Source organism: Colias eurytheme, chromosome 6 (assembly GCF_061535395.1).
Source record: "Colias eurytheme isolate Ceu_HAF_F1 chromosome 6, ilColEury1 Martin Lab GWU primary, whole genome shotgun sequence".
Taxonomy (NCBI): Eukaryota; Metazoa; Arthropoda; class Insecta; order Lepidoptera; family Pieridae; genus Colias; species Colias eurytheme.
This window is the reverse complement of record NC_142985.1, coordinates 11,298,226-11,322,800: the sequence shown is the minus strand read 5'-3', so window position 1 is coordinate 11,322,800 and position 24,575 is coordinate 11,298,226. Positions and strand designations below refer to the sequence as shown.

The window sequence follows — 24,575 nt, the reverse complement described above, 5'->3', positions numbered from 1 at the left end:
CCTATGGAATTCTACTGTGGGGCAAGGCTGCAGATATAGAATCTATATTTATATTACAGAAAAGAGCCATTCGCTCTATATATAATTTACGTGCTCGGGACTCACTAAGAGATCATTTTAAGAATACTGGTATCCTTACTGTACCATCACAGTATATATTTAATAATATTTTGCATGTACACAAAAGCTCCGACATACACACAAGAGTAGGAGATAGACACGATTATGGCACAAGGAACAGGAATAGAATTGAAATGCCATTTTTCCGATTAGCTAAAGTTAAAAATTCATTTATGGGTCAAGGTATACGCTTATATAATAAAATTCCTCACAATATTAAAGAGTTTAGTAGTTCTAAATTTAAAACTTATATAAAAAATGTACTAGTTCAGAGAGCGTACTACAGTATTCAGGAATATATGGACGATAAAGACCCATGGAGGGTTGTCGCGTAAAAACCACAGGACAGTTCTTTGGCATATTATGATATATTATTATGTAGTTAGATATAAGTTACATATTATGTAATATTGACATGATTTAAAAGAGCAACTATGGAGTTTCTTGCCGATTCTTCTCCATAGATACTGCTTTCCGAATCGGTGGTAAATGTTAAAAATACTTATGTAATGACGATTCGAAAGTGCTACTAAATAGTAGTCTAATTGAATAAATGAATGTTTGAGTTTGAGTTTGAGTTTATGGTACTTCAAATACATGTTTTGATAAAAAAAACAATAGTGTAATAAAATAAAACTGCGTTTTATTGTAATCAATGTTGACAATTTTAAATTCCAAAATTATTGATCAATAAAATAGTTTACACCAACAAATATAACTTTTATTTTTATAACAATCGTTCATAATATAAACCGTAGCAGGTGGCGTTTTGAAGTTCTGTCTACTCATACAGAAAAATGGAAAACTTGTTTTTTTTGTAAACAATTTATTACTCATGTTGTTTGGCAACTCGAAGCGTGGTCGTCCGTCGTAGGTACTTTTGTTCGGCGTCGCGTCGTCGTCCGCGTCGGCTTGATATAAAACATTCTTGATTTCATTGACACGCGCTATGATTTGCGCGCGGAATTTCTTGTGTTGTGAATTTATTTTTGTATGCTATGCATTTTAATTGAATCAAATTGCAATATTTCTCTAGTATGCATTTGAGACTATATTGTAATAATTGATCGTGGGTAGGTATAGTAATTAATTATTCTAATAACGCAATTATATTTTCGGTGGGATTCAAAACAAAAAATTGGCCCGTGATTTTTATGAAATTTCACCACATTGCAAATTATATATTATACAATTACAATTACAATTATTATAAATCGGTAAACTATCAAAGTAATTACAAACTTGCAAAATATGCTTTTCCGAATTTTCAGACAGACACACAATTTTATTAGTTTGTTTTAGCAAAGTAGGTACCTATACCTATACGCTTACGTCACGCGTCGCGTCGTCGAAAACGGTGCGCCCAGAAACAAACATACCTAATTCAGTTACAACTTACAATCCTTTTTTTGTTCCGTAATTTATTGTATTTATTCTAATACGATTTTTTTTATTCGTCGGCCAGTTCTACTAGGTATAAAAAGATAAAATTGAAATATAATTATTGTAGCGACAGCCATATTATGTTACTATGTTTTCGTAAATATGTTTTTCACCTTCCTGGTTATTTTCACATAATCTTATCTTATACATATATAAAAATGAATCGCAAAATGTGTTGGTAAGCGCATAACTCGAGAACGGCTGAACCGATTTCGATCATTCTTTTTTTATTATATTCCTTGAAGTACGAGGATGGTTTTTATGTAGAGAAAACGTAAATATTATGTACCACGGGCGAAGCCGGGGCGGACCGCTAGTATATATATATAAATGAATCGCAAAATGTGTTGGTAAGCGCATAACTCGAGAACGGCTGAACCGATTTCGATAATTCTTTTTTTATTATATTCCTTGAAGTACGAGGATGGTTCTTATGTAGAGAAAACGTAAACATGTACCACGGGCGAAGCCGGGGCGGACCGCTAGTCTAATATAAAAATGAATCGCAAAATGTGTTGGTAAGCGCATAACTCGAGAACGGCTGAACCGATTTCGATAATTCTTTTTTTATTATATCCCTTGAAGTACGAGGATGGTTCTTATAGCTAGAGAGCTAGTTAGTTTAGTTTTAGTGCAGTGGCAGTGTAAATGTTGTTGTTGAGGTTATGTAAATTTAACACTTTAGTTAACTACCAAGATATAAAGAAATGAGGATAGGACACAATAACTATTGGTTGAGGTATTTATAAACTCATAATATACTTTTAAAAAAATCACGTTTTAATAAATTTCTAGAATTAAATTAGAACAGCTGATTCAAAATAGCCTAAAAAATCTTAATAATAATAATTACGCTTCACAGCAAGAAGAAATGTACCATATGTACCCGCACAAAGTCGATATTGTGTTGCCTACCGTTCGACTCAATGGCTAGGGTTGTAACTACCTTTAATAATTATTACCAAACTAATAAACCGAGTGATGCGAAATAACCATAATTCTTTTAGAGTTTGATAAAATGATCAGGCAGGTATTTTCTTTAATCCTCTGAATTCTCGGTTACTAAATTGTATCGTTGAAATTATTCTTAATCGCGTAAATTTAATAAATAATCATATGGAAAACACTTTTCATTTGTTTTTTTACTTTCACGCCCAACTACTATACAATAATTACGTTGTTTCGGTATTTTGACGAGAAAACGCAGGAAACATCCGTTGTATCATTTTAGATAGATTGTATATTTTGTATCTGTAGAATTGAAATCAAAGCTATGTATATGTTGTCTCCATTCTTTTCTTATCGGATTGTTGATCCCAATGCGAATGCGTCACTTAAATTTTATAAAAGACAATTAAGAACATCAAAAATAAAGTGATACGTAAATATTTCACAGTGCAATATATTATGTAATTAATAATAATTATATATTTATGAAAAAATAATTACATCAGATTTAATAATAGCAATTGTTTTGAATGTACATAATATGAATAAATGATTACATCATAATAGTAATAATCACAATTGTTTTATTTCCCATTTGTTGCAACCCTAGCATATTTTCATGTAGCAGCAGAAGTACCTACACTGGCGGCGCGGCGGCATCGTGCGACATCAAAGGCATTGCCTTACTAGGTAAGTTTATAATGACTCATTTCTTTTATTATATAATTTACGTTTTACTTTTACAGAATCCGATTCAATGGATTATGAAGACGAGTCACACAACGCCATACGATAGTGATGATGAATGAACATTTCAATAAATGCATGCGTGTTTTTTTATGTTGTTTTGTAATTATTGTTAATTGTTTCTTAAATAAAGAAATAAACTAAATATTTAAATGATGATTTGTTATTTGCAACACAACTTTATATTTGAGATTCTTTACAAATGTATATTTAGTTTTGTATCATCAAATTTATAAATTTTATTCCATAGTTTTCAAAATTAAATGTAATTAGCCGCGTCCAGACCGGCTGAGCGCGGCTCGCGAGCCGCGCTCAGACTTCCTGCTCGCGAGCCGTGGCACCAGAGCTATTTGTGAAAAGTTCCGAGCCGCGCTCGCGAGCCAAGGTGAGCCGGTTTGAGCATTCAGTTTATCTCCGTATAACGATGGAAAACCACGTTTTATTAGCTGCTGCGGCGCTTGTGTTGTCTGGATATATCATAAAAAAAGAAAAAAGAAACAAAAAATCTGGATTAAAAAATTGTACCAAAACCGAAACCAATACGGTAACAGTTTGTTAAAGGAACAGGAACTCGCTTGTTTTTATTTAAATGATCTGGATCTTTCGAATCCCATAACATTTTGAAGCTTCCGTAAAGTTGTATTAAGCGAATACTGTCTTCTTTATCCATTTTTGATTCTGGCTCGCGAGCGTCGTTATGTCCGTCCACACCGGGCGAGCAGCTCAGACTGAGCCGCCTTTGAGCATCGCCAAAAACCGACAACGCATGGCTCGGGGCTGAGCGGCGCTCGGCCGAGCCAACGTGCGCCCGAGGAAGCCCGAGCGCCGTCCACACCGGCCGAACTATTGGCTCGCGAGCGGGACTCGCGAGCCGCGCTCGGTCGGTCTGGACGCGGCTAATGACCATAAAAACATTAATAAAGTAAATCATTGATGTAAGGTCAGGGAACGTAATACATATATACATCTGACCATGTAGAAGCTAAGTCTTGTTGACTGCTGAAGTCTGTAAAGTTTTGTTGTCTGCTGAAGTCTGTACGCAATGAAAATGTCTGCCGTTTCGAAAATAAGTTTTTAAGACCCTAATAAATAAAATATATGAATGGCAGATCTGGTCAAATACTATATATAATAATAATAATAATAAGGGCGTAGGGATGTGACGACCCCATCGCCCACGGTTGGAATATCTATTGTCTACGTGACAATAGATATTCCACCCGTGCAATCAGTCAACCCGCAGGACACCTTGTGGCGGGGTGTCGGGGAGTAGCGACCCCGCGGGAACCGAGTGCTCCCGGGGGAGGCCCCTGTCTTCATCTCCGGCTCGCCTTCACCGGCCGGTCGGAGTGAAGCCTGACGAGGACAGGACCCCCACCTCTGGCTTGCCTTAACCGGCCGGCCAGAGTGGAGTCGCGAGAGCTTTTAGCTCGAAGGGTGGATGCGAATCGTAAGTGGCGAGTGGGCACGTGATGCTGGACCCTCAGGGAGCGCGTGATCGTAGTTTAAAGTCCAGGGACGCCTCTCCACCCTTAGCTGCTCACAATATGTTGCCCCCTTGTCGCACTATTGCAGCGACTTATTTCGGGGGCCCATACAGTGAGAGGGCGAGTCACCACCTGCCAACAATTTTTTGCTATATTTTAGTAGAAAGGCAGGTGCCATAGTCTTCCATAGTCCTTAATTCCGGTCCATTAACATCCCATTCCATAGCCCAGTTTATTTTATTCCCTTATCTTGCAATAGTCCTACATCGGCCGCGGACTGCCTAGGGCTGTATCTCTATAGTGCAGTCATGGGCAGGCTGCGGCTGGTGTCCCACAACACATTAAAATTCTCGAAAGGGCCTCTGCGTGTTGGATCCGTGTCCCCACGTAAGCCTTCCAAAGATCCGGGTACCGTCCTTCTGGTGGTGCCCGAGTATTATGGAACAGAGAAACATAATAATAATAATAATAAATTGTATTTTTTTCAGCACTTTCATAAGTGTCTGCCAGAATGTTATCCGCGTGATAATGGTCTGCCATTGTTATTTTCCGATAGTAATAATAATCTATTTTCAAATATCAAAATGGCAGACGTGGTCAAATGGTTTCAAAGTTCGCCAAAAATTTCCACCTGTCTTACCTAAGCGCGCGCCCCGTCCACCACTCTGGGCTTAGTGACTCCTCATCTCATGTATAGTAGGTATAGGGGAATCAACACACAAAAATCCAGGTCTGGTCAAATACATACAGGTAGCTTTGCGCTAGCTCTCTAGCTATTACTTCTTATGGAGAGAAAACGTAAACATGTACCACGGGCGAAGCCGGGGCGGACCGCTAGTAAATAATAAAATAATAAATAGTGTATTAGATTTGTTATTGTATCTTGTATACCTACGAATAATTATTCTTACGTCTTGTTGGGAAATGTTCAAATACCTACCTATTGAAATAATTTACTGTTACAAATCATTAGTGTTATTAGTTTTGAGTGAATAGGCATGGATCAGAAATTCAGAATATAATATGCTACTAACTACTCAAATACATACATGTTTACACAACAAACACCACTGACCTCTATAACTATAAGTTATAGAGGTCAGTGACCGTCAGTGACAAACACTATGGATACCTACGCTCGCGAATGCAAATTCGGTGATTTACTAATTATTGATACCTAGTCATTGAATTCGTTTTGAAATAGCCTGTACTTTGTAATTTTTAGTGTTATAGACATTTATAAAATGTGGTGCTCATTTTTTTGTAATAAATCATCCCGAACGCTATTGTATTTTCGTTGTTTTATTTCAAGTGAACACCTATACAATTTTGTCACGAGCCGCCTCTGGCCTCTGGGTGAAATAAACAAGTCAAATGATTTTTGTTCTAATTGTATTTTGGTAGTAGTTTGTTTAGAATTTACATTACCATTGTTTAATTTTTATTTTGTATTTGCAGTAAAATAAAAAGATGAAAAACTTCATTAGGTATATTGTACGACACCTCACTCTGAATCGCGCTAGCGAAATTTTTTCGTTACAGAGCACATATACAACTTTCGGACAATCTTCATTGAGGCCGGCCGGCAAATCGAGTATGTCGAGAAACTTCACTTATTCGATGGAGGTATTCTACCTTCCTTCCTCCACAGTTGTGGGACCCCGACGTGCATTGAACACGCAGCTTTCTGATACTAGTAGCTAAAATCAAAACCACAGATATGTCTGTGATCAAAACCATAATAATATTTTTACCTATTATTTTACTAAAAGTCGAGTGCATCGAAATCGTAAATATGTTTTTCACCTTCCTGTTTTTTTTTCCATAGTAAATAGTGTTTTTGATTTGTTGTTGTATGAATAATTATTCTTACTTGTTGGTTATGAAATGTATATTGAAATAATTTACTTTTACAAATCATTAGTGATATTAGTTTTGAGTGAAAATGCTTGGATCAGCATAATATCATATTTGCTACTTCAAATACATGTTTTGATAAAAAAAAAAAACAATAGTGTAATGTAGGTAATAAAATAAAACTGCGTTTTATTGTAGGTAATCAATTTTGACATTATTTATTTCCCAAAATTACAATAAAATAGTTTACGCCAACAAATATAACTTTTATTTTTATAACAATCCTACTTCCTACTAATGCGAAAGTTTGTGAGGATGTGTATGTGTGTGTTTCACGCAAATACTACTGAACCGATTACAATGAAATTTAGCACACATATAGAACGTAACTTGGACACATTGAATAGGTTTTATCCCGGAAACCCCACGGGAACGGGAACTATACGGGTTTTTTTTTGAAAATGCGGGCGGAAAGCTAATCGTTCATAATAATATAAACCGTAGCAGGTGGCGTTTTGAAGTTTTGTCTACCCATACAGAAAAATGAAAACCACAGGAGATTGCCCAAGTGACTATGGCACTTGGTATCGCAATCAAACTTATTGTGTCAAGATGAAATATAGCTCAATTTAAAGCTTGATGTTAGTACTTTTAGATATGATTAAAGTTTTTATGTAAATAAGCCGCAGTTCGCGACAATAAAAATAAAACAATAGTTTTATTCAACACTTCAAAAAACTACTTAATCGAGTTTAAACTAACGATGAACGTTAAGTTTTACATTTATTACATAGGTAATATTTTAATTTACAAGACAAATGTGAAAAGTAAATCGTAATTTAAACATTATTTCAAAATAACATCGAACAATGCGTCGAACACATTCATTTGACATTTCAAATAGAAACTATGACATATGACGTTTGCAAGAGAGATAGATATAGGTATGTGTCAAAACAAAACTTTTACTTTTATTTCTATTTTTTTTGTATAATTACAACTTAATAGTGATAAATATGATCATTATAAATACAAATAGGAATTAACAATATCACGAACACGTGACACAACTAGTATTTTACCGATTCCATACGTAGTCATACATGTTTCAAAAGAAAAACTTTTACTTTTACTATTATTTCAATTTATCCGGTTTAATTAAGACTTAATATTGATACATATGATCATTATAAATACAAATAGGAATTAACAATATAACGAATACGTGGCACAACTAAAATTTTACCGATACCACCCGTGGTCATTCTCCTTTGTGGGTCATTTGTAACAGGATGGCGGTTCTACAGCGAAAAAAGAAAAATGATGGTCAGAACGCTGATACCGGATACCTTAAGATACTGTAATATAAAATATTACTAGATTAGATAAAATATTATAGGTAGTATCTTCACCGTGTGTGACGCGCTTTACATTCACGCCATCTAGAGTTAAATCTTTATCATTTTTGTATACGTCTGTGTGTGTAAACGACCCTGTATGCAATGACAGATGTTAAAACGCATAATTTTACCGAATTGGGTGGATTTTAAGGCAATGATATAACATATTTCAATAAAATATAATATTCAGTAACCGCCATGACTATTCCTAGGTTTGATGACTATTCCAATTACGCAAAAACTCAAATAAACTAGAAATGTAGAATTCAGCGCCATCTAGCGGGATATTGGCTGGGAACAGATCGTTGCAATCACCTTAAAGATTTTTCTCCGTACATTAACGAATACAACAAAAAAAGAATTATCGAAATGGGTAAAGCCGTTCACACGTGATGCTGTGACCAAGGGAAACAGGGATTAATTTTTAATTATAGAGAAAAAATTAAGTTTAATTTACAATTAGTGCATGAATTAATGAAATAAGAGCGCTTCACTTACGTATTCCTCTGGAAAGGCGAGTCATCTGGTGGTGAGGTTGGTGCCGTATTCGTCTCTCTGAGGACCGGCGGTCGATTTTCTAATAAAGCACTGAAAAATAAACCCACGAGTTAAAGATAGTTGTTGTTTTATAAAGCGTCTGTTCTGAGCACACGTGTCAGAAGTGGAACTTCTTTGGCAAGATTCAAAGATACCAAAATCGCCTTACTCCATGACCTGTCCATGCCATGACGCAACCTTGAAATTTTACTCTCAACGCGCCTAAAGAAGTTTCACTTCAAACATACGTGTTTAAAATAGTTGTAAAGTTACCTATCTACAGGTGACACAGATCTCGTGGAGGTGCCAGAAGATACGTGTGCCAATAGAGCCACTAGTGCTGGGGAATTCCACGGGTTGAGGTTTTGTTCGTCCGCTGCTCGTAGCGCGCTCGCTGTTTGTTCTGATTTCTCTTCCAACTAGAAATAATAAGAGTGAGAATGAGTGAGAGGAAGAGATAGAGGGAACGTGTGAATTAGAAAACGAAATTAAAAATAACGAAGGATCGGATTGATATGTATATTTTCTTAATTACTTTGTTGATAGGTATGGTTGTTTTATCATCTCAATAGATGGTGTAGACTGTAGGGTGTGCCTTAGACACATAAAACGTAAAGTAGAAGAAATTCTATTGCTCAAGCGGTATCACGGGTGACCGAGAGGTCAGGCGTCGCCCCAGCAAAGCGAAAGACGCGGGTTCTCATTAACCAAATATCAAATGTAGGTAACATTTGATATATTTTGGTTAAATAGTATTTTCTTGTTGTAACCACTCGCACTGCATCTATAGGCCACTGTCAACGTACCTCGGCCAACCTCGCCCTCGTGTCACCCAGCATCTTCTCGCAGCGCGCCGCGTCGTGTGCGTGCTGTAGAGCACGTGCCGCGAGCCGCTCTAGCGCGTAGCGGCCAGCTGGGCATTCTATCTGCTCCAGTAGGCGGGGCAATTCGTTCTCTTCGTTTTCCTCCTGCAAAATTTAATAAAAGAGGTGAGATAGAAGTGATATTTTAAGCTAGGGTCTTGAGCGTGGAGGCCAGAAATTCCGTAACGAAAATAACCTACTACGCACGCTATGCAATTACTCACGATAACGTTGCAGTCTCCAAGTGCCACACGTCTTTTTGCAGACAGACTCTTTATTAAAACAGTTTTATTTCCAGCACAGTCCCAATGGTGCTCAATTTGAATTGGATCACTCCTAGTAAGCAAATAAAATGATTGTGTCAAGAGGTTCCGCTCTTCTTTAACACTATTACAGAAATAGAACAATATGATTGAATACAATGCAAAAACATAAAAGAAAAAAAAAGGAATTTAATAAAATCTCTGTGTGAGTGTGTGTGTGTGTGTGTGTATGTGTTTGTGTGTGTGAAATGTGAATCATCCAAACTTACTTCAATCTGCATGATCTGCGACTGCGTGTCCGCGATCGCGTCTCTCAAGTACGTGAGCAGGGTCTGCGAGTCCGGGTCTGCACTGTTGGCTGCACAGTCCCGCTGTCACAATGGTGCTCAACTACCACAGATAGCCCAACTTTCTACTTTGTAAACTTACTTCAATCTGCATGATCTGCGACTGCGTGTCCGCGATCGCGTCTCTCAAGTACGCGAGCAGCGTCTGCGAGTCCGGGTCTGCACTGTTGGCTGCACAGTCCCGCTGCCGCAGCTGGTGCTCGAGCGCTACTTCGAGCTCGGCGAGCGTGGTGCGAGCGGCGCAGGCGCGGGACAGCCAGCACTCGAGACGAGACCAGAGCTCGCGGCCGGAGGTACGGGCGCGGATGTGGTTGCGGTCTGTAAATTTAGTTTAGATTCCATACGATGACCGAAACACGTACAACTATCTTATAGTAATTAATTAGATGATGATAGAACCAATAAAATATATTGATTCAAATTCAAATCATTCATTTGTTAGAATTGTGGTAATACAGAAGATCACATAATTTAAAAAATAGTCCACACATTGTGATGATTGTGAAGTGATGATAATTTTAAAAGTTATAAAGAAGGGATAAATACATTAAAATTGGTATTTTTATCCTTATTCGAATGGTTAGGAATTTAAAAACAAAGTATGAGTGGAAATATAGAATTACCATGTAGTCTTCCAGCGGCACGACTGCTCAGTTTATCTCTGTGTCCACGACGTAGCAGTGATACTTCTTCTTGTTTTCGTTTTAATACCTATAACAAATTTAATATACAATAAAACATTGTCGCTTGAGAAAGGTTGTTTAATTGTTAATTAAAAAAGGAAAATATTTTTACCTGTTCTTTAAGTCTAGTTTCCGCCTCCAACGATCGTATTAGATTAGCATTCTTGCGAGATTCTTTACGTAGTTGAGCTACCTGAAAAATAACATGATTGTTTGTTGTACAACTTGTAATAAGACATTTTTTCAAAATAAAAAATACGATTTACTTACTTCTTTCGCTCTTGCGGCTTCAGCTTGTGCATGTCGTTTTGATTCCATTCGCATACGTTGAACGAGTTTCACCTACAACAAAAACAAATTTTTTAAAGTTCAACCTGACATTACATTTCATCGATGTAACATATTTTTTTTTTCCAAAAACAAAAGAAAGATATCCTAATTTTTAAGAAACTGAAATATAGTTATTTAACTTTCCACTTCTCTTATTATCCAACATCCATCGTCTAGGATGCGCATTGCGGGGTAGCTTTGCAGGAGCAAATGACATCACCATGTCTATGAGAAACTTTCTAAGTAGCCTTTCACCCGTCCACATTATATAGACAAGGTATAGTACGATTCAAACTTAATGGCGTCTCGGAAGTTAGCTGCAGGTGCGAGTGCGGGTGCGCACAGGTCCCGGAACGTCCCGCTAATACCTACCTAAAATTGTTTTCTGCGCATCGGACCGCCACTAAGTTTGTATCGTACTATACCTTTTTGCGCTTCAAGCGTGTTCCCGCTGCGCAGCCTGCACTGGGCACGTACCTTGTCGCGCTTCAAGCCCTGCAGCTCGCCGCGCAGCGAGTGTATCTGCTGCGCGGTGTGCTGCTGCGAGCGCTGCAGGCGCGCGTGTTCCCGCTGGGCCGCTGCACTGGGCACGTACCTTGTCGCGCTTCAAGCCCTGCAGCTCGCCGCGCAGCGAGTGTATCTGCTGCGCGGTGTGCTGCTGCGAGTGCTGCAGGCGCGCGTGTTCCCGCTGGGCCGCTGCACTGGGCACGTACCTTGTCGCGCTTCAAGCCCTGCAGCTCGCCGCGCAGCGAGTGTATCTGCTGCGCGGTGTGCTGCTGCGAGTGCTGCAGGCGCGCGTGTTCCCGCTGGGCCGCTGCACTGGGCACGTACCTTGTCGCGCTTCAAGCCCTGCAGCTCGCCGCGCAGCGAGTGTATCTGCTGCGCGGTGTGCTGCTGCGAGTGCTGCAGGCGCGCGTGTTCCCGCTGGGCCGCTGCACTGGGCACGTACCTTGTCGCGCTTCAAGCCCTGCAGCTCGCCGCGCAGCGAGTGTATCTGCTGCGCGGTGTGCTGCTGCGAGCGCTGCAGGCGCGCGTGTTCCCGCTGGGCCGCTGCACTGGGCACGTACCTTGTCGCGCTTCAAGCCCTGCAGCTCGCCGCGCAGCGAGTGTATCTGCTGCGCGGTGTGCTGCTGCGAGCGCTGCAGGCGCGCGTGTTCCCGCTGGGCCGCTGCACTGGGCACGTACCTTGTCGCGCTTCAAGCCCTGCAGCTCGCCGCGCAGCGAGTGTATCTGCTGCGCGGTGTGCTGCTGCGAGCGCTGCAGGCGCGCGTGTTCCCGCTGGGCCGCTGCACTGGGCACGTACCTTGTCGCGCTTCAAGCCCTGCAGCTCGCCGCGCAGCGAGTGTATCTGCTGCGCGGTGTGCTGCTGCGAGCGCTGCAGGCGCGCGTGTTCCCGCTGGGCCGCTGCACTGGGCACGTACCTTGTCGCGCTTCAAGCCCTGCAGCTCGCCGCGCAGCGAGTGTATCTGCTGCGCGGTGTGCTGCTGCGAGCGCTGCAGGCGCGCGTGTTCCCGCTGGGCCGCTGCACTGGGCACGTACCTTGTCGCGCTTCAAGCCCTGCAGCTCGCCGCGCAGCGAGTGTATCTGCTGCGCGGTGTGCTGCTGCGAGCGCTGCAGGCGCGCGTGTTCCCGCTGGGCCGCTGCACTGGGCACGTACCTTGTCGCGCTTCAAGCCCTGCAGCTCGCCGCGCAGCGAGTGTATCTGCTGCGCGGTGTGCTGCTGCGAGCGCTGCAGGCGCGCGTGTTCCCGCTGGGCCGCTGCACTGGGCACGTACCTTGTCGCGCTTCAAGCCCTGCAGCTCGCCGCGCAGCGAGTGTATCTGCTGCGCGGTGTGCTGCTGCGAGCGCTGCAGGCGCGCGTGTTCCCGCTGGGCCGCTGCACTGGGCACGTACCTTGTCGCGCTTCAAGCCCTGCAGCTCGCCGCGCAGCGAGTGTATCTGCTGCGCGGTGTGCTGCTGCGAGCGCTGCAGGCGCGCGTGTTCCCGCTGGGCCGCTGCACTGGGCACGTACCTTGTCGCGCTTCAAGCCCTGCAGCTCGCCGCGCAGCGAGTGTATCTGCTGCGCGGTGTGCTGCTGCGAGCGCTGCAGGCGCGCGTGTTCCCGCTGGGCCGCCTGCAGCCGCCGCAGCTCCCGCGACATGCCGGCCACGCGCCGCTCGTACTCATCCTTCACGCGCTTCAGCTTCTCGCTCGGCTGCGACGATTGGGCGGCTGTGGAACAATGATTACAGGTTATTAGTCGTTAATAGAAATGGTTTGGTAACCGAGCGGGTGGGTCACCTAATGGGGCGATCACTGCCGCCCATGCGCACTCACAAGATTGAACTAGGAAACTTGTTTTATTAGAAAAGTAAAAAGAACTCGACATTCTTAAACATCCAAACTTTAAAAAAGAGCGTGGATGCCGAGCACAAGTGTCAGAAGTGAAACTTCTTTATCAAGGTTCAAAGATACCAATATCGTCGCCTTACTCCATGTCGTGCCAGTATTGCCATATCCAACCTTGGTAACCTTGGCGCGAAAGGAGATGTCCAAAAAATGACCCAGAATCGACAGGAATGAAATGTATACCAATGGATTGGTAATTAAATATAATATAATGTAGCAAAAGCAGTAATCCTGAAATCGTTATAGTATAGGAGCTAGGAGCAAAATAAAATAAGTAAGAAATTCGTTTAAAAAATCAAAAAATAAGTTTACGTCATGTTGTAGCTTAATATGACGTTATAATAATGTTGTATCACTTGTGTTATACATGATAATTATCATCAACACATTTTAAAAGCAACAGCAACATAATAACATCATGTTCAATCACAACATAACTGACTAAAGATTCCGTTATTAAGTAGTAGTTTTTATTTTGGTTCAAGATACTACAATTGCTATAGTACTGTGTGTATTATTGGTGCCTAATTCTGTGGCTAAGGATTGGAAATAAAAAATAATAATAGGTATAGTATAGGAGTTAAAAGACAATAGAACTGAATAAAAAATCGTTTGAAAATTATTATGATGTGGATGAGATTATCTTTGTTATTATAATTTTAATTTTAATTGATTAATTGCTTTTGCTGGTACATTCATGTGTAACACAATTTGTTGTAGATTCGAATGTAGTTGCTATTATAGATAGGTAGATTATAATATCATTAATACAACTTAATAAAATTAGACCTAATTATAAAAATAAATGAATAACAACGATATTCTAACATACAACATAACGAGTTTTTATTATTTTCAAACGATTTTTCACTTTGTTTTTTGGCTCTTAGCTCCTAAACTATACAGATTTTTTTTTTTCAATCTTTAGCCATAGAATTACATAATATAATACTATAACAATCGTAGTATCTATAAAATAAAAGAACAAAACTACAAAATTGAGAGTTTTTGTTATGTTGTGCTTTAACGTTTTTGTTTCGTTTCTTGTAAAATATGATATTTATTATGTGTAACCCAAGTGATAAAACATTATAACATCGTCATATTAAGCCACAACATAACGGAAACTTATGTATATTATGTTTTTTAAGGAATTTCTTAGTTATTTTATTTTGCTCCTAGCTCCTATACTATAACGATTTCGGAGTTGCCCCCTTGGTAATATTATATTATACTTCAATGCGAATCCATTGGTATACGTTTCATTCCTGTCGATTCTGGGTTTTTGGTTCATACATTTTTGGACATGTCCTTTGTCTCTCAACACGTCTAAATAGATATAAAGGTGCGCACTCACCGATGGAGGCGAGCACCTTGTCGCGCTCGTCGCCCGTGGCCTTGATCTGCTGGTGCAGGTGGTCGAGCCGCTGCTCGTAGTGCGTGCGCAGCGCCGCCAGCCGCCGCTGGGACGCCTCCAGCTGCTCCACCAGCCGCGCCTTCGTGTCGATGTCCTCGCTCAGCGCGGCCAGCTGCGCGGTCAGGAGACGCTGACCTGGACACGTTTTACATTTTTTTTAATTTCTATTAGATAAAATGTGCAAATTTTGTAACCCAATATTATGTTGAAATATTTCAGTCACTTTTAAGACTAAGTGCCCCAAAACCACCTGCCAGGAGTATTTTACCAAAAACGTCGAGCTTTTTTTTTATACAAATTCCTAATGTATTTGTTTTTGTAGAAATAACACTAATTTTTTAATACGTTGACATATTATGTAACTCAAATAATCGTCGTTAATTACAACTTTTCGAAACTGTGTCTATGTCTTTTTCTTTCTCACTTAAAGACATCTTCAAAAGTCCTTCTATAACTCACCCTTAGCCTCATTATCTTCTTCCGAATCACTCTCTTCTTCCTCCGACGGGTCTGAGTCACCAGCACTCTCTCCTTCCGCGCGTTCCCTCTCACCCATCGGCGAACTCTCTGTCAATTTCCTTTGGAATTCTAGTTCACCCATACTTCGCGCTAGCAGTTCTTTTTCCTGTAAAGTTACGATAAAGATATATTGCTTTTATTCATATTTTATATTTAAACAGGGAATTTTTAAACATACATAAAAAAGATTAAAGTTTATTTAAATCTTTTTAAATAATATTCATGAACATCTTAATACTATTATAAAGGCGAAAGTTTGTATGGATGTATGGATGTTTGTTACTCTTTCACGTAAAAACTACTGAACCGATTACAATGAAATTTAGCACACATATAGAGGGTAACTTGGATTAACACATAGGATAGGTTTTATCCCGGAAATCCCACGGGAACGGGAACTATGCGGGTTTTCCTTTGAAAACGCGGGCGAAGCCGCGGGCGGAAATCTAGTACTATATAAACTTATTTCGTATCTGTCTTAAAAAACCCTGCCTAATAAACACGTAGGAGTTTTGTTTCAGACAATTTTTGATTGCGAATCTAGTGTTTTTTTATAGTAAAATCACCTTATAAAGCTCTCGTTTGGCATCATCAATAATGGTGGAAGTATCCAGTATAGATGAGTCATGTCTCGTTCTTTGTTCGCGTCGTCTACTCGCTTCGTATAACGCATTCGATTCCATCAGTTGAGCTCGAAGATCTTCTATCTCAGATACATATCCCTGTAAGCGAGAATTAAAAAATTATAGTAATAATTTATAAATTTATTTTTTATTTATTCTTCTTTAATAAAAGTACAACACGATTGAACTTCTATCAAACTAATTCGATAACTTTCTGAACCCCATATTTAACCAACAAATACCAACCATGCATTAATTAAAATCGAAGTTACCTGTACTAAAGCAGTAAGCGAACAGTCCGTCGCATCAGGGCTACCGTCCTTCGGCGCCCAAGTCCCTAGAGCTTTTTCTGCTAATAACTCGCTATTTCTCGCTGACAGCTGTTCGATTGTCCCTTGCATGGCCTTGACCCTTCGTCGGAGGGACTCCACCTCGTTCGTGAGGATAGCGTTCTCTTGTACCACGTCACTCCAGCCCTCTTCACCGTTTTCTGATATCACGCGTTTGCCCTGGAAATATTTTAGTGTAACAGAGACTTGGGAAAAATTATGAATTTATTTTTTCTTATAATCTTAAATGCGTTAACTATTTTATCGTCTGATTTTATCGATGGACCTTTGATTAGAAACGAAATTTTCAAAAGGTCATTGCATTTTTACTTTTTGCATAACCTATTAATTTCCCAAATACCTTGAGTTTATTATTATTCAAGAGGAGGTAACACAGTACAGACCCGTTACCTGGTGGAAACTTTCGTTTATCAGTACTTAAATAATCACAAAGGATAATTTATTTCAAAAGTATTTCTGGAAAAAAGTCCATTAATTATTGTCCAATTACCTGTTTATACTCAGCCAATTCCAGCTGTAACCTGGCGACTTCTTGCCGCAGCTGGTGGATCGTCCTGGAGGTGAGGTCCTGGTTCACTACACAGCGGTTCTTAATGTTCCTGGCTCTATTCGCGTATTTCAACGTGTTAAGTGTCTCCATGAAGTCGCGGTCGCTGGGCGACACACACGCTATCATTACCGTGTTGCTGTTTCCTGGAATTAAGGTAGATAAGAAATACTACGAATGTCATTCTTTTGCTTAATTGACAAAACAACGAATTCTACTCAATATATGTATAACTAACTACTTGTTGATACAATAAGAATGACTTTATTTCCTATAATTATAAACTCTATTCCTTAAAGCAGGCGAAGATCAATTCGTTCACACATTCTTAAAACTCGATAGGTCCATGCACATACCTCCAAGTGAATCCTGCAACAGCCTCGTCAGTTTAGAGTCCCGATACGGGACGTGCATCACTTTCCTCGACTTATCACCTAGAGCCGATATCACATTCCCTAAAGCTAATAGTCCACAATTTATCGATATGCCTTCTCTTGCTCGTTCTCCTGTCGCTCCTGAAAATGAAAGTGATAACATCGTTACAAAATAAAACTAAATAAAATGTAGTTAAGATATAAAGGAAAACTCAACTTTCTGTAAAGCTTCTAATCACATTGTCAATAAAAAAAAATGTGTTCAATTGAATCACAAAATTACCTGTCCGTTTAAGCCGCTCAGACCCTGCCAAGTCTACAAAGTGGAACTTGGCCGTCAAAGTCTCATACTGTTCCGGAGTCTCTCCATCGGTTTCCATTTCTCTCGTGCCATCTTGGTCCGCGGCCAGCCTCCTCTGCCGCAGCATTAGAGTGAATACTGCATGTGATCTTGATGATGATGAGTTCATGTTTGTAGCTGCTGTTGTTCGAGCCAATGCCCCGGCTCGGAGTGCACCTAGAGCTTCCTTGATGCCTCTTACAGCGCGAATGGATGCACCAACTATGCGTACACCGCCGCAACCATCTTCTGTTATCCTTAAATTACTCTGTAGGAACAGAGATAAATAATATGTGAAACAATTATGGTGCTTTTAAGCTAACTGGTGTATAGAAATCAGGGTACAATTTAATTGTTGCAGATGTTTTAAGAATGAAACAATGCAATACGTAAGTTCATACCAATTATACTGTGGGTCATATCTTCATCAAAATTAAGATTTAGACCAATAAATAAATCAGCATGGAATAATTCACATTCTAAGTCTAATTCTACGCCAATTGATTCAATTACCAGCAATTAGTACGATGATGTAAACTATCTACAATTTGAGTTTAACATCAATGGTAAAAACAAGGTTGTGTTTTTATTGTGGTCTTTATTTCTATTTTCTAAACACATGAGTTGAATAGATGTAGAGTTATGTTAAATAGAGAATTTTGGCAGCAGAAGTTTTACGATCAAGTAAGATTTAATTTGGTCCAGAGGGTTTCGAAATTTACATTCCATATAAACAATGCCAATCAAAGTGTACTTTAAAGGTAAATATTTATCATCGTACTCACTCAGACACGCGCGTGACTTAAAGTCTCACGATGCATATTGTTCTCGGATTCATGGACTAGTGAAAGTGTTTCCATTGCACCATGAAGTTCGTATTTGGTTTGCTTTGGTGTAGTAAGACAATTATTATGATAAATACGTTCAATGAGAATTCTCTAAACAAGTTATGTTGCAGGGGTTCATCTTTATATTATTTTAGTGCAATGTGTCTTCTTTACAAGAAATTCATAATTCTATCTCTTGTTGGATTAATCCAACAAGAGATAGAATTATGAATTTCTCCGATGAAAAATTAATTTTTCATCGGAGCTTTATTTAAATATAACAGTACAATAGTTAGCACAAAAGTGTATGATGTTTTCTTTACCAAGTACGTTTGACTTTTTGAGAAAACTGAACATATGAAGAATGACACCAACCTTAGCATACGGATCTTTCGCCGGATCCAGCAGGTCAACAATATCCTCATTGTACAGCTCTATAAACTGTGCTGTAACCGAGAACTCCGGAGGCAGCTGCCCTTGTGCCCTCGCAGCCTCCGCCCGTTCCTCTGCACCGGAGAACAGGTCTCGTATGGCGCGAGGAATGATCCCTCGCTTGTCCTCATCGAGATCACCTTCGCCCTCCCAACCGCTTCCCATTGTGTACGTCTTTCCTGAGCCAGTCTGTTGACAAGAAATTTCATTACATTATTGTATTAAAATGCTTTATAAATGATAACTTTTGAAAGAATGTAGAGTGTTCTATAGACACATAAAATCGAAATAGCTGTTATAGAAGATTCGATTGCTCAGGCGAGATCCCGGCAAGGCGAAAGACGCGGGTTGGAATCCCGCCTCATGATCGAATTTTTCCCTTTTTTTTCAAATCTCAAGAAATTTAATGGAATTGCTCGAGACCTTGTATGTTGTAAGCATAGTCACAAAAATAAGTACCTAATGCACTGATGAACGCACAGTATTTTATATTCAATGCCATGTTTATAACACCGTCTCTTTAATGGGTAATTTACAAGTCACTCATTTGATTGATTCTTTTACGATTAGTAACTGTTCTTAGTAATTTATAATTTAATTCTGTACTGGTAGTAATTTACGCCCAAGGAATATACGACATAGTTAAACATGTTTTAATCTTTTGCAAATGAGTATAATTGTTATTGTGTAATGTAGAACAAATACTAATCAGTATGCAAACCGTAGAAGCAGAGAAATTGCTTTTATAAGTCCATTCATTGTTTCTGCTCTTTTGAATCTAGAGAATGCAGTAAGAATTATAAGAATTAAAAAATATTGCACGCCTCATAAGCGAAGCGTTGAGGTGGGTACTACTGTCACTTCGCGCAAAACATCTGATTTTTCAAACTTAAAATGTCTTTATGTATCATACATTGCACTTGTAAGATAATACATACACACACATATTAAGAAAAAACATTATTTTTAACGTTCATGATATTTTTGATGTCATTTTTGTTATTTAAACTAGTTAAAAAACAGTTTAAAAAAGTTCTGTCTTGGACGTCCGTGTGTCTGTATGTGCGGATCCTTTTTCTTGTTAACACGATAGCGACCGAAATACTTTACTAATCGAGTCTTTTTTTTTTCTCTTACGCTTGAGTATGCTCAGGAATAGAACCCTTTCATTTTTCAGGGTCTGATTCGATGTGGTTTAATTGTTATTAAATAAACAAAAATAATAATTAATAAATATTTATTAAAAAAAAAATATGAGGCGTGCACTTTTGGATTTTCCAAATTATTTTAAAACTGCAATCAAGCTAATGAATAATGTATGTTAGTATTGTAAACGTGATGATATCACATCTAATTTCTTAAATAAACAGAAAACACAAAAAGGCCAATTCATCGGAGACTTGTATAAACAAACAATGTATTTAGAGACATACTTTTTACATTTCAGATTTGAGTCTGAATTCGATTGCAATGATCGTCTATTTGTGAATAAACTTCTTTATATTATAGACAATGTAATACATCGTCTTATAATCGAAAGTCGAAACCAATCATCCTAGCAGCCATAATTTTCAATACCATCTCCATTAGCATCGCCTTTCTAGATCATTACAGACAATGAACGCATTGACGTCATTACGGTCCAATATAACGGGCAACAATCAAGATACACTTAGATACAAGACCCATTTCAGGTTTAGCACGTGCAGTTTAACTGAGGCGACCCACTGTCTGAGCAGCGGGTACGTGACCATGTTACTGATGGTGCCGGCCTATCGGGAATTGTAAATCATGTTGTTTATTGTTAATTGGAAGGTAAAGCATAAATACATTTGATTAGGTGCATCGTTTAGCAAGCTGTTGCTGTAATGCTTTGTTTAGATTTGCGTATAAAATACAAATAAGATCATATAATTTGATTGAAAAGGTTGTTTAATCATTATGTTAGGTTAAATTTGTTTTCATAAGCTTGATAAAAGCTCGTAAGCAACAAGCGAGAAATTAGCAATCTAGACACAAAGTTAATAGTTTATTTTTTGCATTAATTGTTAAATTAGTCTTGTGAATCTTATTATGTCACATTCTTAATGTTGAAATAATTTCGTATTAAAAAGTTTTGATTACAACACAATTACAAAAGAAGAACGTGTTCTACGTTCTTCTTTCACTTAGTTAATATTTTGCTTGATGACTATAAAAAGTTACCCTATCGAAGTTCAATTTACCGTACACAGCATACCTTGCACGGAAAAGGAAGGGCATAGAACATAGAAGATAGAATTACAAATAATTTGATTCCTATAGTGAAAGCGCCAAGTACTCTAACAAGTAACACTTGAGCCAAGTTCATATAAACTCTCCACTACGGAAGACGTTCTTTGGAATTCGAGAGCCATCGCTTCCCACGACGGCGTCACACTTACTTGCTTAATTAAATAATATGTTTAAATTGTTTTGCATAATCACTTTCACTGTGCGCTTTCGTAATAGACAATTTAATCTTACTTTTATAGCTGCGTCCGTTTAAATTATCTAGTTTTATAAAATATTTTATATACATGATATTTTAATATTAATAAAATTGTGTAAAAATAGACAATGTTTTTCCTAGTTATGTTACAAGCGATGGTAAATTATACAATTTTGTATTTACATAAATATTTAATAATTGTTTAACTCATAACTCAGTTGTGATTTGTCATAATTAATAACACCATACCCATATAAATGGTACGGAGACGAGATAACTCATTTCACTAAAACAAGACAAAATTATCCCACACTGCGGGGTACGTTGTCAGGAATCCTTAAAATTATTGCCAGCCACTCTATTCTATACGTCTCCGGTCTCACCAAAATTGATGCGATGCGACGGCTAGCAATCTACCATCGTACAGTACATTTCCACAAACGGTGAAGCTTTAGTTACACTATATTGAGAACTGCCAGTTATAACCTACATGTTAACGACCAGTGAAGCACATAAAACCCCTACTCATTAAATGACCGATTTGTTCCTTTGCTTTGGCAATACAAATTAGCCTTATACTACTAGGTAAGGATGTAGTTTTCGATAGATCGTTAGAATTCGATAGAATTTTTAAAAACGTTAGAGGAGTTTTTGCGTTTATTAGTAACATACAAAAATACAAATCTAAATATAACATTTATCGAGATGTAGATAAAACGAATGAAACGGCGAACGCAAAAAGTTGGACTAGACTCCTTAAAATGCCAGTAAGTGTACATCCTATGTTCAATGAAAATAAAGAAACTGTTCCAAGCAAATTTGCAAAAACGTAATCATTGTAAAAGATGCAAATGTTTACTCAGCAGTTCCGCTTGACCAACGCGCTAAATTGCCACAAGGACTCTTTTATTTGGACAAATAAAATCGTTTCGTGTTCAATTGCACTTAATTATCATCTATTATTCTAGAACATTCGAAATTATCATTTCTAAGTGTGCACTTTAGATAACTAGGAAGTCGGATTAATTCTGAATTCTGATATTTCCCACTTACAACCCTGCAAATGCTCACTATCATCTAGTATCTACTTTGCCATGTATTCATAACTGGTAAAAAGCTATTCTTCATAATTTTAACTTGTCGAGGTGGGCAAAGTACGCGTTAATCCTGAAAATACGCAACCAAAATATGACTACAGAGAAAAATATAAAACGCCCTGTTTCAGAAGCAGTTTCCGTTAGTCTCTAAAGTTTAACTGACCATACCACAGAGCATATTTATAGAGTGACGAATTGTATATAAATCAACAAAAACTAGATAACTATGTCGCACAAAGATATCAAGCGATAAAACTATCGCACGACTCCGCGCAAATAGCTTCTGTAAAGATAGCCGAGATGATTTATATTAGAGATTACACTTTCTAGATTGACGATCTCATTTTAGTGTTAAATTAACTTTCTTTTGAAGCGGTACGAGTTCTTTCCACGATTCAGATCTGCAAAGGTCTAGTTCTTCTCATTGTTTAACTTGAAGTTAATCTGGTATTTGATTTCGATGTTATTTATACCAAGTGTAATCATTAGGTAGTAGAATTTGGCCTAATTATTGTGTTGATTGCAGTGGTTCTAAATGTAATGCTTTCCTTGGCTCGTTCTGGATTCTTCTCACTCGATTAGACTTGACGGAAAACGGTACAACGTTATAAATTTTCACCTTGTTTAAAAAGACAATTCCAAACATAAATAAAATCCAAACTGTTTGACCACGGTCATCATTATCACCGCTTATCAGAATGTACACATGTTTATCTTGAGTAGATTGCTTTAGATTAGATCCAACAAAAGTGCAGGGGAAAATTCTTGAAATAACTTAAGAGCTAGATGATATAGGTGCTAAAGTTGCATACAGTAGGAGTATGTATACAAAACCGGCGCCTGGAGTGACGTTAGATTATGCACTGATACTATTGTAATCACGCTGAGTCATTAGGGGGCCTTATGTCATGAGTGACATAATTGGCTGAAATATTTTGATGTCTAAAGAGCCTAGCGTTTTTTGGTCATTAAAGGATTGCAGTCGGTATTATTGAATTATTAATCTTTAAAAAATATTATTTTAAAGATCTATTTATCTAAAAATTCAAAATAGGATGACATGTGACTTTTCAAGAATTTTTAATAATATTACGAAAGAAATTTAGCAAAATGGTGGAGACCAAAATAAGATATTGCTATAAAAAATAATACAAACGGAATATTAAAACCTAAAATTTGTCGACATGATTTATTATTTCCTGGTTCCCTTTGTATTTCCGAATTTTGGTGATTGATTGATGTGTATAATCGAATCATCGCATGCAATGTTATTTGTTTATATTTTTATTAAAATTTGGAGTCAGGTAGAATAGCTTTATTATGTTAAATAATTTTTACGCATTTTTACACATACAATTTTAACATTTTATTTGGCGACAATTAACTTCCGTGTTCATTAAACACATGGTCATATATAATTAGAATGTATTTCTGTAATTAATTAAGGTCAAAGCATGTTTTTAAGAATTAAACTGAATGCTTAGTTGCATACTACAAACAAACTCTTATTTACAAAGAGTAATTAGGTACTATCTTCTACAAACACATTACGTGTGTTGTTTGAAGGAAGATTAAGGGCAAAAATCGATCTCGCTTTCCATTTAAAGGAAACAAACTTTGATTTATTATTAGGCTATTATCGTATAGTCGCTTAGTATTTGAGATCTCCGCTTATGATAAATGAACGAGATTCTCTTCGCACTTTTCTATACAAGCGGCCTACAAGGTACCTTCAACTCATAATAGAGTCATAATAAAAATGATATAAAAGTTTACTTGGATAAAGATAACGGAGTTTAAAATTTAGGACTATAGATAAAAAGTAAGCAAATGAGTATTAAAGCAGCAAATAAAGATATTCTTGCTTTGCTATTCATTTCATAAATTACTAGCGGTCCGCCCCGGCTTCCTTCGTGGTACATATTTACGTTTTCTCTACATAAAAACCATCCTCGTACTTCAAGGAATATAATAAAAAAAGAATTATCGAAATCGGTTCAGCCGTTCTCGAGTTATGCGCTTACCAACACATTTTGCGATTCATTTTTAGGGTTCCGTAGCCAAAATGGCAAAAACGGAACCCTTATAGTTTCGTCATGTCCGTCTGTCCGTCTGTCCGTCTGTCCGTCTGTCCGTCTGTCACAGCCGATTTACTCGGAAACTATA

The 24,575-nt window shown here is 38.4% G+C and overlaps 1 protein-coding gene across 1 annotated transcript in view; it reads right to left on the bottom strand.

Moving 5' to 3' along the window:
- Nucleotides 1-24,575, bottom strand: part of Klp31E (kinesin-like protein 31E) — an 80,159-nt gene that overhangs the window by 17,278 nt on the left and 38,306 nt on the right. Inside the window, exons 4-19 of the mRNA XM_090103165.1 lie at nt 18,786-19,031; nt 17,527-17,851; nt 17,226-17,384; nt 16,813-17,015; nt 16,245-16,481; nt 15,916-16,071; nt 15,290-15,455; nt 14,771-14,965; nt 13,037-13,236; nt 10,966-11,037; nt 10,808-10,888; nt 10,636-10,723; nt 10,095-10,330; nt 9,346-9,507; nt 8,813-8,958; nt 8,501-8,590 (exon numbers count right to left, since the gene is read on the bottom strand). Of these exons, the coding sequence (XP_089959291.1) occupies nt 8,501-8,590; nt 8,813-8,958; nt 9,346-9,507; nt 10,095-10,330; nt 10,636-10,723; nt 10,808-10,888; nt 10,966-11,037; nt 13,037-13,236; nt 14,771-14,965; nt 15,290-15,455; nt 15,916-16,071; nt 16,245-16,481; nt 16,813-17,015; nt 17,226-17,384; nt 17,527-17,851; nt 18,786-19,031 (2,762 nt within the window). The remainder of the gene's footprint in view (nt 1-8,500; nt 8,591-8,812; nt 8,959-9,345; nt 9,508-10,094; nt 10,331-10,635; nt 10,724-10,807; nt 10,889-10,965; nt 11,038-13,036; nt 13,237-14,770; nt 14,966-15,289; nt 15,456-15,915; nt 16,072-16,244; nt 16,482-16,812; nt 17,016-17,225; nt 17,385-17,526; nt 17,852-18,785; nt 19,032-24,575) is intronic.